At 36.4% G+C, this 13,836-nt stretch overlaps 1 protein-coding gene across 2 annotated transcripts in view; it reads right to left on the bottom strand.

The window, feature by feature from the left end:
* NFATC3 (nuclear factor of activated T cells 3) overlaps window positions 1–13,836 on the bottom strand; it is a 78,728-nt gene that overhangs the window by 51,803 nt on the left and 13,089 nt on the right. For both annotated transcript variants that reach the window (XM_076349330.1, XM_076349331.1), the window contains exon 2: window positions 8,598–9,729. In XM_076349330.1, coding sequence (XP_076205445.1) covers window positions 8,598–9,729 — 1,132 coding nt within the window. The remainder of the gene's footprint in view (window positions 1–8,597; window positions 9,730–13,836) is intronic.

Below are 13,836 nucleotides of genomic sequence, written 5' to 3'. Positions count from 1 at the left end.
AGCTTTACTGCATTTAAGGATCTGTTCTCAAGAAAATATTGTTCAGTCTACACTATTAGATGAAGGTCAGAAGTAAAACTGCTAGACTTTTAACTCACCACAGTTACTTTGTTTATCAGTTGTAAATTGTGCATTGAACTCCAATGAGCTCTGATAGTTCGGAACTTATGTAAGTTCAAAATTTAGCTGCATTACCCTTTAAAATACCTGGAACATGTTTAAGAATAAGAAGCTCAGCCACTTCAGAAACGAGCAAAAATTTGGTGTTACAAAAAGACTTCTGTCTCCCCCAGCTTGCACACAGCACAATAGCATTTGCATTATTGATAAAGCCACCTAACTTTGCATTCAGAACCCAGAACCCAGATCAGCTGCTGACTGGGGTTTTTTTCAAGTCATTTTAGATCAAAAGATTAAAAGAAGTAAGAACCTTTGTTATTTAAAATCTCTCGCTTTTCAGACTTGATGGAGGAGGAATACATTTGTAGACACTTCCATATGTTCCACAGAAAATTCTACCCGCTTCATCGCCAAATTACTGTTACAATAGCTTGTGACTTAGTCTTTTACAGAAGTTTCTCTAACTTTTTCCTTTTCTTTAGGTGAGTAAAAACCTTATTAACAATGCACTAACCTCCTAGTAAAGCACTAAATCACGTCAGGAAACAGAAATAATGAGTGACAGTCATTCTAAAACTTTCATTAAATCAAATCTTAGCATGTTGTTGAAACAGCACCAATCTGTAAATCTACAAATGTTCTTCCAGTAATACCAAGAAAGTTTTATAATCTGATTAATGCAACGAGCCTCCAAAAGCTCATACTCCTATCACATCAAGATTAAAGGCTTCAGAGAACAGCAGCTATTAAAGGAAACTCAGAAGTAAAGAAGGAAACCTTGCAGTAGCATCCTCAGCAGAAGCCACTGCATTTAAAATTATCACTGAAGTCACAATTTTATCAGTATTAATTTAACAGATACCTTCTTCCTCTGCAACCATTATTTCTAAACCAGAACGGATTCAGGCTGCACAAATTGATAAGGAAACACCTAATGTTCAGCATAAGGACAGCCAAATGTGTCCATCTGGACTTCAGTATTCAGACCTGTAGAAGTCAGGACCCAGCTCACGGGCTGGCTATGCCTCTCTCGCACAGGAAGAAACAAACCCCAGAAACAGGACTACTTGTTTGCATTTGACTGTGGCCCCACAGCAGTACATGTGGGACAGAAGTAAGAACAAAGCTTATGACAGCCGCTAAAAATAATCCAGTTAAAAACTTTCAGTTACCTTCCATTTGTAGCACTCTTCTTGGATAATTCATTGGACAAATAGCTGTGGCTCTGTGCAGACCAACTGCTAACACTGGTACCTCAGCTGAAGCACGTGTGATTAGCTCAGTTTTAGTCTAATGCTCTCCTGGACTCCTTGCTTAGAAAGTTTTTGAACACAGGTGGAACTGATACAAGAACTCATTTTAGCCACTCTGTACGAACATGTTCCTGCCTCTTTGTAGTCACTAATTCTAGTAATAACCTTTTAAAGATATCCACTAGGAACTCAAGATGCTTGTGAAAGTTCTTATTTCCTTTGTTGGTTGAGATTCACAGATCTCCTAGAGTGATTTTTTAAATTATTTCTTAGTTGCAGCAAAAATAACATTTTCCACTTACAGCTCCTTCCAACACATCAGAATCTGTCACTGTGGGGAAAAAGCTCACTGACCATGCAATGGCTATTCCACATCTTCTCCCCATCCCAAGTTTTTGCAGAGATTAACCAACAGCGTATCCTGTGACAAGTCAATGTTGCAACACAGCAAACCCCTGAGAATCTCAAGTTGTAACTATGATCCAATACTAGCGTCCTTTTCTAGAATCCTTGTAGAGCCAAAATACTGCTGTGGTTCCTCTTCACTACCTAGAACAAAGCAACATTTTCCCTGGTGGAGTAATTTTGGAGTTAAGAATTTGGGGGCCATTCCAGTTGCCACAGTGGCTTATCAACAGACTTTTTAAATACCATTTACATTCAAAATATCACTGTTCCACTACCAGCAGACCCACAGTTAACCATGCTTTCAGAGTATTGATACAGTATACTGCCAAGTAAAATCTATACTCTGTCATTTCAGAACAAAGTAGAGGGCTGAATCACATGTACAGCACAAAGGTCCCATATTAAACACTACCTGAATTTCTCTGGATTCATTATTGGTGTGTAAACATTACAGAAATAGCCTAGCTTATTAAAAATCTAAGAGGTTCGAAGCTCTCTTGCTTGTCTCACTTAAGTGTGTCCTTATCTTCAAAGTCAGCGATTTGCAAATATTTTCATTTTAAAGTTTTGCTAACGTAGCATAGCTGGTGTTATTTCTATTTATCAAAATAAGATGATAACTACTTAGCAGACTAAGTTTGCCTATAGTCCACTCACATTGAAAGATTTATTCTTCTTAAAATTAAGACCAAAGTCCCAATATTTATGTTAAAAATAGAACATAATTCTGCTCCTCTCTACTCCCCAGACTTCCAAGAGAAGGATTCAGACAAGAGAAGCAACTTTTCCAAGTATTTGGCCATCTACCACTATATTTAAACTATTTTTTTTCTGAGAGAGTAAGCAACATTGTCAGCAATCCTAGTTTCCTGCGGTAACTGCCAGATAACTGCAGGTAAAATACTCTCAAGTTGCCATTAAGTATCCATGACTAAAGAGATTCCTGAACTGTAAATACATCTATCAAAGCCTGTTTGTTCATCACCACTGGAACAAAGAAACTACTTGATATCCCATCACTTCTCAGTGCTCTAGGTTAAATTTGTGACATAGCAGCCGGAAGACAAACACCAGTTTACAAAGTAGTTTTTAAATCAACGTGTTAAGTCTCTAAGAATTCCATGAGGGAAGACACAGTAAAAGAAACTAGGTTTTACTTCAAGATTTTTGCCCCCATTAATGAATATTGCCTGGTTATCTACCAGACACAAACCCACCATTTGTTCCCATCAAATATTTCAGGGGTTAAAGAAAGAAAGAAAAAGTGAATGACTCATTAAGTTTACTACCCTACAAAGTGCCTGTTTGCTTGAGATACAAATTAGATTCTCAAGATCTACTTTACAGAACCTAAAACTCACTGTTCCACTAGCCATTCATGTTAGAAGTCCTAAGTTTAAAGCAAAAGAAAACATAACAACAAACCTAAAAGCAAACAACAACAGAACCCCCACCATTTTCAATTGCATCATCACTGACCACTCTTCTAACAAAACACCCGATGTCACCTACATCAGTGCTGGCCATATCTGTGATGGTTGTTAACTCCAGAACACTAACAATGGTTGTTAACACCATAAATGTTGCTGATCTCTTATGAATTGTACTTTTAGTGACAAGTCCTCACCAAAAGTATTATATTATATTATATTATATTATGCTGATTGCTCAGCAGAGGTTTCTGGGTCATCCCTATACTATTTTTATTCCCTTGATCAAGTTTAAAAAGAAGTATTGTAAAACAGACTAATTTTTTTTTTTTTGCACTTTCTGGAAATCTTACAACTGCGAAGCTGTTTCAGGGGAGATGGATCAGACACAGAAGAGCCATATACATTGTAACTGAGAACATTAATTTCTGTAAAACAAGTATACATATCACTTCAAAATAGTATTTGCTACTCATCTTTCTAATACAGCAGCTTTGTACTCAAGGAGGCTGACTGGATTCTAAGCAAGAAATTTTAATAAAAGGGATCAGTCTTGGAAGAGCTTCCCAATATTACATGGTTTCATAAATATTTACTAAATAGAAATTTCACAAAGTTTCAAAGACCTAAGGAAACACTTAAGATAATTCATATGACCATACTAACCCCTTTCAGATGGTGCCTCAGTGTGAGCAAGAGGATCAAATTTAGATATTTGAATATGAATAGACTCTAGGAAGAAACACTTGCTCTGGTATTCTTCTAGACTATTTATAACCTATATGGACACAGGCTATCTAAATAAGAAAGTCAACCTGAAGCATCTGTGTTTGCCTTCTCACAGCCAATACAGAGTTTGGGAAAGGAGTGAAAGAAAAAGAGGATCCAATTAATAAAAGAATCTGAAATAATTTTATACAAAAGCCTAGAAATAGGTCTTTTAAAGAGAATCAGTGAAAAAAAACTTGTGTTTCTTCTGTGAGTAAAACTCAAGCCCCAACAGTAGATGTGCAAGAAAAAGTAATAAAACCAGCATCTTCATGAAATGTTGGAGTAATAAGCAAATGGGGAGGTCAGATCTACTATAACTACATTAAGATCCCAAAAAGAAAGGGATTTTCCAAGTGGAGGGGAGGGAAACATGAGACACACAGATAAAGCGATTCCTTATCCATAATCCTGTGGGGAGGCTGGGGGATAGAAGAAAGAGGTATCTTAAATAACAGTAACAAGAGTAACAATGTAATAAATAAAATTATCACATAACTTCTTTGCTGAATATTCTGTAAAATGACCAATTTAATCTGCCATCAAAAGAGTGCTCATCTGCTGAGGCACCTGGTTAATGACATCATCAACAGATACCTTCACTATTCCTAGATACAGAAGACACTGCCTCATTCCTTTTTACCTATTTTAAATTAATTGTTGCACTGGTTCTGTCCATTGTCACTTGTCTAGACTTATCTTTGACAAGGAAGCAGAAATGTGACTTGGGGCACATAATACACACACATTTTTCATATGCTACACACTGGCAGATTACGGATTTCTGTGACCAAATAACAAGCTGTCATCTAACAAAACTGTTTGGATGGCATCTGAAATATGACTAAAAATGCTCAAAAGCATGTTACACATTTTTAAATTTTGTTAAGTATTGCACACTTACTGAACATAGAAGAAAGAAGGAAGACATGATCAGGACTCGATGGATAAACTAGATTACAGATTTACAAAACTTTAGATGGCCATCAGAGAAGAAGGTGCTATCTGCACATTTCACACCATGTCACATGTGAGGCAAGTTATCCCCACTTCTGCCAGGGGTCAGTTTATTGCAGCTGAGTGTGCACACTTGTCAGAGTGTGCTTGGAATCAATACTCCAGTTTACTTCCTGCACTACTTTGTACTTGACAATACAATAAAGACATTTAAAAAACATTAACTGTAATATATATTGCAATTTATATTACAATCAATCTATTACTCTATATAATATGTAATAAAGATATAAATTGCAATTAATCTCTAACTCTTTATGACAACTGAGGTGCTCACTTTTGGTCACTGTCATAAACTATTTAAGAAACAGCGGATTCATTAAGAAACATTGCATTTCATTTCTATTCGTAAAACATATGAGTAAACTTAGCTCCCCTACTTTAGAAGCATAAAAATTATAAAAATATTATATGACAGAATGAAGTGTTTTAACATACTGAAGATGCATACCCTCATAGCACCTGTGGAACAGGCTACAACTGCTAAGTAATTCAACATTTCACTGAGGATACACCTGCCAATGCAGCCATTTCCACTAATTCAATAGTCAGACTAGATTTTTGGCAGCAAATGTATATAGCTTAATAGTTTTATTTAGTTTACTTGTGAATAGGTGTAGTCTCTATTGTCTTCTGCATGTTTGCCCATTTTATATTTAGAGAAGTTCTTCAGTGCCAGCTTCTAAATAAATTCTGACATTTAAAAAAATATTTTTACTTCTTAATGAAAGCAGTAAAATTGATTTTTATTCAGTTCTGCTCAGTTCTCCCCACTACAAGAGGAAACAGGTTTAACTGAGTATCTACTTTTGTAACTATTTTGGTCATCCCACAGAAGAACCATAGATCCACACCCCATCTTGCCACACTCCTATATGTTCATGTGCTTTTAACTTTCAGTAGTGCTCACCTTTTATAAACTATGTTAGCCTACGAGCTAATAAAAATGCCAAGTTAGGGCTGCTGAGTATCCTACATAAATATAATACAATTCCAAAATACACAATCAAGGAAAAATAGTTATCGTTGTTTTAGTTAGAATGAAGAGATTCTAGTAACAGACTGAACACCTTTTATTAACAGATGTGCAGACGGCAACAGAATTTAAAAAACAAACAAACAAAACACAACTTCAAGACAGTTAACATATCTGTCAACACAGTAGTTTCAGATCTGGTAAAACAGAATTTTCCAGCTAGCAGCTTTGCGTCTTTACTGTTAAACTTCACATTCATAAACAGTTATGCAGAAGGTCATTAAAGAAAAAATGGAAAAAAACCCCACTTCTACTCACTAAAATCAATACCTTTCTGAGGAGAGAAGAAATTAAAATCTGTGGTTATACAATTATGCAAAAATGACAAAATGACTGAATGAGCATTGTTTAAATTTATTTAGATATTAACAATCTAAGCTAGTTGACAACTTCTAAAGAATTTATATAAAACAGTTTTAAAATTAACAGAAATTTTGTATTAACAAAAATGAACCTTCTGCATGACACTGATCTATCAACACATAGGAATATGTTCAGCAGTAAAACTGATTCATTGTTCAGATGAACACTGAATTCTATTTGATGGTACCCATTAGAAGTTACCCTTTGGGGAGCTCTTAAAGCTATCATTCACTTATCATCCATTTGTTTTAAGGATGTTTCACTGTACCCTGAAAGTACTGGTTTATATTTCACCCATTTGTGTTCGTAACTTCTTTCTGAGGTAATAGTAAAAGTTACAGCTGAATTTTCTCCATTAGTTCTCTGCCTAAAACGTGCGTGGAAAGGGTCAGCTGTAGCAAGCTTTAAAAGATGACCAAGTGCTTCTATATTCCACAAGACAGACACGCCTGAGAATATTCATGTACCCAACAGAGAATGGGAACAGGTATTCTAAAACATTTTTTCTACAGGCTTATTTCCTGATGACTTGTCAGATGAACAATACATCAAGACATTAAAACGATGCAAGAATGATATCTGAATTTAGAAAAAGCCACTAGAAAGGGGAGTTACATAAAAACTAGCATGTTGCCATGAAAGCCAGCATCCACTTTTCAACAAGTTGTGCTTTTGAGGGAAGTGCCCGAAAAGAATACCTCTTCAGTAAGCTTGGCTTACTGGGCAATAGTTAATTCTAGTTTTCTGCTAAGAATTTAAAACTCTGAGAGCCAGGGAAAAAAAAGTATCCTATAGGGCATCTCTGAAGATTGGTCAGAAACATTTCTTTCTTTATTTTGCTTCACTTACTTTGGGGAAGGAGGTGGTAGGAGGGAGGAAAATGTTAAAGCCATAAATATTTTCTAAGCCATTCTTTCTAAAATTAAAAATACAGAGTGTGAAAACAAGTGCTTTGCAAAGATGACTTTGCAATGAGAAGAACACTATATTTTGTCATTAACTTTTAGGATTTAAGCTTTGCCTTTTTCAAAATAAAGCATATATGTGGAGAATCCTACCCTATGCTTTTCCCGTCCTGCCCCGCCCCAAACTCTAAGACAGAACTGCTTCATCCACTACATCCTTGAAGAACAAATCTTAAGCATTGCCTGTGGACAGAATGGTACTATTTTAATCAAAGTTATTTTAAAATCAATACAGACCAGCATGGTAGCACTGACATAATATGGCTTTTATATGGATAATTGTGCTTAACAGATATTAATCTAATGTACCTTTCTAATGCCTGCAGCTCCTTCCTCCCAGTACCTCCCTACCACTTATTTTTAAAACCTAGTAGAGCAAGAAGAAGGTTCAGGAATCAAATGGATAACTTGAGCTGAGTAATCACAGTATCTGTCCATTCAGCAGCAATGCTTCTCAAGGAGTTCTCATTTCTACTCTACCACTGCATTGTGCTGGCAAAGTGATTCTGGAAGCTATATGGTTGGAAAGATCACAGAACTGCTCCATCTAAAAAGTAACAGAATGGGAAGGAGCGTGAACTTTTCCCGCAACTGAACTAATTCCCTCTTCTGAGCCTCCACAAATCATCCTGCTAGCACATGACAGGACTACAAAAGGAAAAGAGCTAGTTAACTCAGCACCACGATGGTGGAAATACCCTTGGAACTACAGCCCAGAAATCAATTCTTTCTGGATGATTTTCAGTATGGCATGCAAATTTATTTTCTCCATTCTATTTCTAGAATTCTATCAGCCCAAAGAAGCAAGTAAAACCAAAAGCAAATAAACTCCCCACCTCTTTCGTGGTCTCACAGTTTTATAAAATCATGTAAGTCAGGTTTCTTTAGCTATATTAAAATGTTAACTGCTCAGATTAGATGGAACTGCAAAGTGTGCACAAAATCTGCAGTCATTTGATTCAGCTGGGCTCTGTGCATGTATGCAAACAAACTTTATTTAAATAAAACTAATCCTACGTTACAATGCATCTACTGTATTTTTAAAAGAAGAAAAAGATGGGTATTTGGTGTCTTGACTTGTTTTTTCCTAATTATATCATCTACCTGCCTACAAGAAGTTTTCTTTAAGAAGTCTTAATGCATCACTGAAACATAAGCACATTTATATGTCTATTTGAAATGCACAGGAGGGGAAAAATGGGAGGGAAGCCTTCTCAAGAACTTTCTAATCACTTACCGAAATATAGGAGTATGACCAGGCTTTGGTTTGTTCCAAGTAAAGTGCGAAGGAACAGAAAGGAATTGGTCTCCGGGCAAATCTTTTTTCAAGGTGTGTTGAGATCCAGAGCAGTCATCTACTGCAGTTTCAAGGGATGCCGATAAGTTACCCTGCTCTTCAGGACAGATATCTATTTTTCCAGATAAAGTGGCAGTCTGATCCTCTGAAGTCTTTCTTGTTTTTAGAGGAATATCAGTCTCTGTACAACACTGAAATGGTGAAAGGCCAGAATTAAGGCCTTGTACGTTATGGATGGAAGTGTTTAGCCACGTGTCTTCTGTTATGCTTCCTCTGGGAGAATGGCCAGGTGATGGAGTTGGAGAATGGTGAGGAGAGAGAGAACCAGCATAGCAAATCTCAGCACTGGAGTGTCGTCGTTTCCCACAGGGGGATGTAGGTCTTGATGAGGGCCTTGATGTTGGTCTAGGGCTTAGCCAATTTTCATCTGTAATACTAGTTCTAGGAGAATGACAGGGAGACTGCCTAGGTGACAAGGCATGCCCAAATCCATAAGGTTGCTGCCAAGATTCATCACTGGGACCTCTCGGAGAACCACCAGGAGATGCCAAAGGAGAGCCAAGGGTAAATCGAGCAGCTGCTTCATTTAGCTCTGAGTCCACATCATCATAAACGTGGGAAATGGATTCACAAGAGGAAGCATCTGAAAACCAACTTCTGGATGAAATGCTGCTGGCAGGGCTTGGACTAAGGGATGATTCCCTATATGATGGCTCAAGAGGAAGATAGAGATGGTCCCGTGAAGGCCTTTCCATATACTCATTTTCTGTACCATTTGTGTGCAATTCATCTTCATCGGCTTCAATCCCTTGATGACAGTTAGGTGAAATAGATGTAATTTGAATACTAGGGCACTCAAAGGGTTTGGGTCCACCTAGTGGGCTATATTTGGATTCTGGTACGTCACAAGTTCCTTCATAGTTCTTATGACTCTGAAGTCTTGTAGGTGGTGACAGAGGAGAGGAGTGAGACTGCAATCCATGGCGAGGAATACAAATTGGCTGATTTACAGAGGATGATGGTTGGTCTACATTAAAGATGTATATGGACGCACAGTCATCTGACTCAAGATCTGAAAACAAAATTAAAAAACAAAAAAAGAGGAACAGAGTCAGAATGCAATACTTTGAAAACACCGTAAACAAAATCCTTTGTTTCCCAGGTATGGCCTGTTTTCAACATCCTAGACATTTCCCATTACGCTAGCCACACAAAATAAAGCTCATTCTTCATTTTTAATTTTCCCCAGCCATATTTACAGCTAAATATGACTGCAGCATAGTTTTCTATCATAAATCTTGTTTTCAACCAGATTCCACAGTTTATACACGTCTTCAGTGGTTGAAAATACAACACACACACAAAATGGGTTTAAAATCTTGAAAGGATCTAAGCTGGAACACTCAATTCAAACTATCTTTCATAACTACATTCCATTCATAATTAAACATTTTTAATCATAATCCATTAAAAATTAATCTTTTTGACATGAATAGGACCATGATACTTTCTGCAAGCCCACTAATACTTACAAGCACTGGAATATCGCATATATAGTATTTATCTCCTTTAACACTAGAAAGCATCTTACAGCGACTCAAAGGTCAATGAAGATTATAAACAACTAAAAACATTCAATCAAAAGAGGCCTAACAAAGAATATTATTGAAGATGATATGGAGAATCTTATTCCAAAGATCTTTTTTGGTTGTTTAGAAAACTCTCAAGTGCCCATCCCACAGAATAGGATTTTTCAAGTGCAGTCTCACAAAGTTTGAGCACAAGTTGTTCAGCATAAAAAAGGCAAACCAAAATATTCTCAGATCAAAACTAACTTATCCAAAACACAGGAAATATTCCAAAGAAAAACAAGCAATTGAGAGGGACTGCAAATCCATTTGACAAAATCAGCACCTTCGTCTCACAGAACTGAAGCAGATTTTCTTGCCCCGCTTCTCAAAATTGAATTAACTGCCAGTATGAAACATTTGTCTGAAACAAGAGTAGAAAACAGGTTTTTTCTTATTTTGTAACCACTATGCTTCCACTCTTGTTTCTTTCCCCTTGTAAAATAGAGCCTTCCCTCTGTAATTACAGAAAGTAAGTATGCAGGAGACCTCAGGTAGTTCACTAGTCTATCATCTCCTAGCAGATGAAATTAAATGTACTTGGACCATCCCCACTAGACACTGAAACTAGTCTCAAAATCTATCAACAATGTTGTCTCTACAACCTGAGTAATTTGTTTTAATGCTGAATCACTTTGAGAGCTTTTGACCCATCACTAACATTTCACATCACCATTAAAATTATACAGTTTCTAGTGCTTTGCGTGTTGGCTCTTTTTTTTTTTTTTAAAGTATTTTTTTCAGTAGTAGGGGAATATTATGCAGAAGTACAAATGTTTCTGCAAACTAAAATGCTCCTGTGTCAAATGTGACAATGAGACACCATGTTCATACAATTATTTTCCATAAATCCAGACTGGATGACATTAATTGCATCTCTGGGCATTAGCTCTTTTTTTCTTTTAAAAATGTTTTTTGTCCTGAGTATCAGTAGAATATTAATACTTGTTTTAAAATAAAACTAGTCTCTCTCATAATCAGATAAAATATCCAGACAGGAAGCCATGTATTTTAGACCCTTCCATGATGAAAAAAATTAGTATGTTAATGAAGACATTCTATTATCAGTTTCACTAAGAGCCATCAGCTTAAAATTAACTAAACCAGAAACAAAACAAAACAGCATCTCCTCAGAGACAACAGGGAAGCATTTTCAAATGGAGAGAAAGCATACTGTTACCAAGGAACGGACGATGTTCCTCAGACTTAAAAAAAGAAAAGGCTGAAGGTTCATGGGCAGGGAGCAGCTCTATTAGTAATCCATCTATTAAAGGAGGCACAAAATTGCATTTAAGACTACTACTAAGTAGTTTTATAAGCATTGTGTGATTTTATATATATTACATATAGTAATATATAACAATTATCCATATTATATAATTATATCATTAACTACTATTATATGTGTTAAGAGCACAAAAAAAAATCAGTATAGGTTAATTTCTAAATATACATACACTAAAAGGATCAGGATACTCAGGAAGGACTATTTTGTGTATCATACAAATAATTAACACAAGTACACTACATTGAACACTGTCAAAGCTGCATTTCCCTATCCTTTCACTAGGATAACAAACATTTTTTAAAACTTTAATTGGGGGTCTTTCTTTTTGCTTGTTTCCCATCACAAAACACGAAATGCAGACAGTAGTTAGTTACAGGTTTTCCACATCTATCAGTATATTCCTGTGCAAGATCACAGATGTCCTTGTTTCCTAACTCAATATTAGTATTAGAAGCATAGGTCAAGGGAGGAAAAAGGCAATCTTAATAAAAGCAATTACCCAGCTACTCAAAACTTAGAAATAAAACAGTTACAGGTACAGAAACTTTGAAATAATAACAAAAACTTTATAGGAAAACAACAGTTGGAAGTCTTCAAGTCCTGTGCGTAACCATTTACTGTCATTAATGGCTTTAGGAACAGTAGCAGCACATTGTTTGTACTAAAACTCTCACCATTGCAAAAAGCCTTATTTCTCTTGCAGCAATAATCAAGAAATCTTAAAATATTTAAGACAATTTGTCCACTTTCAATGTCACTGGGATTTACAAAAAGCAGATGTACATTCAAAATTTAAGTTTTGTGGAGCTGAGGTAGAGAGATCAGACTAGCACAGAGTTATCAACACTAGCTGGGAAGAACTGGAGAAGAGACGGAGAAGGCAGGAGAGCACTCTTCTGACTCGGGCTTCTTCGGTCCCTCTCCATGACAAACAACTTCCAATGAGTTTGGCACCGTGCTCTCCCATTACCCCTCCCCAGCAGCATACACGCACACACTCATAAACTAGGAAGCTAGAAACCTAGAGTAAGAACTATGCATCTAATGAACACCAAATCCTAAAAGCATGCTTAAGACTGTGGAAACAATGTATTTTGAACTCTAAATCACCCAAACCATTTTCAGACACGATCAATAAACAGGTAGATTTATTTTAGTTTGCACACACAAACCCTCCCCCTTATAGTCATGTGTTAAAATAACCTCTTAGTTGCTCATACAAAGGACAACACTAACTACTAAGACCTTTACAAATCCTATCATTAATTCTACTAGACTATTTAGCAATAATTATTTCTATCCTATTAAAGACTGTAGAGAGAATCCAATCTGGAAGAGCCCTCTAACCAATTTGAAGGAACTAGTAAACATACAAAGATGAATATAACTTGAGTGAAAGAAATGGGGAAAAAAAAGAAAAAAAAAAAAAAAAGACAGCTGACAACCCTTAAGATGGAAAGGAGTGAGAATAGCTCAAAAAATCCAACTCAGGGCTTCAAGAAAGCAGAGGGTAAACAAACTCAGGGAAGTCTCACAATAGGCAAGTGCAAGGCAAAGAAGAGTTATGGAGAAGCCCGAGGCAAAAAATGGAGTTATGGAAATCTGTTTACTTAATAGGAGAGCTATTACAGCCAAACAATCCTATTGGGGGAGGAAAGACAGTAAAGAAGTGAAGTTGGCCAAGTCATGAGGCCTTCACTGACCATAAAATATAAGAAAGAAGCATTCAAGAAACAGAAACTAGGTCAGGTTACTAAGGTAGAGCATAAAAACTACCACAAGCACATGGGTGAAAGATGCTAGATAGGATAGACACAGCAAAATACAGAGACCAAGAGAAGCAGTGCTATTCACATCAAAAGCCTGCCATGACCCTGAAAAGGCAGGTGTGTTAAATGTTTTTTCTTTAGTAAAGTCAACTGAGTAAATTGCTAACAAAGTTAATAGCAATGCAGAGTGAAGAAAACTGGACTAAATAAAAGGTTAAAAAGTACTGAAGAATTATGGGCCAACAAGTTTAACTTCAGTTTTAGAAGTAGTATTAATAGTTTATTTGTTCCAGCAAGCATTTAAAAGGAGACAGGGAAACAAGAAGTCAATGTTTGCTAAGAACAAAACCACGTCAAACAAATTTTATTTTGCGACCAAAGGAGGTCGTCTTTGGGATTGCTAGCATAGAAAGAAACTCAGCTTTGTTTTAACCTATTTTAACACTACCATGCATGGAGAAGCCACTGAGTCTTTAGAAATTTAGTGAAGCCTT

The sequence above is a fragment of the Aptenodytes patagonicus genome, chromosome 11 (genome assembly GCF_965638725.1).
Source record: "Aptenodytes patagonicus chromosome 11, bAptPat1.pri.cur, whole genome shotgun sequence".
Lineage (NCBI taxonomy): Eukaryota > Metazoa > Chordata > Aves > Sphenisciformes > Spheniscidae > Aptenodytes > Aptenodytes patagonicus.
This window is presented reverse-complemented; position numbering and strand designations above follow the sequence as displayed.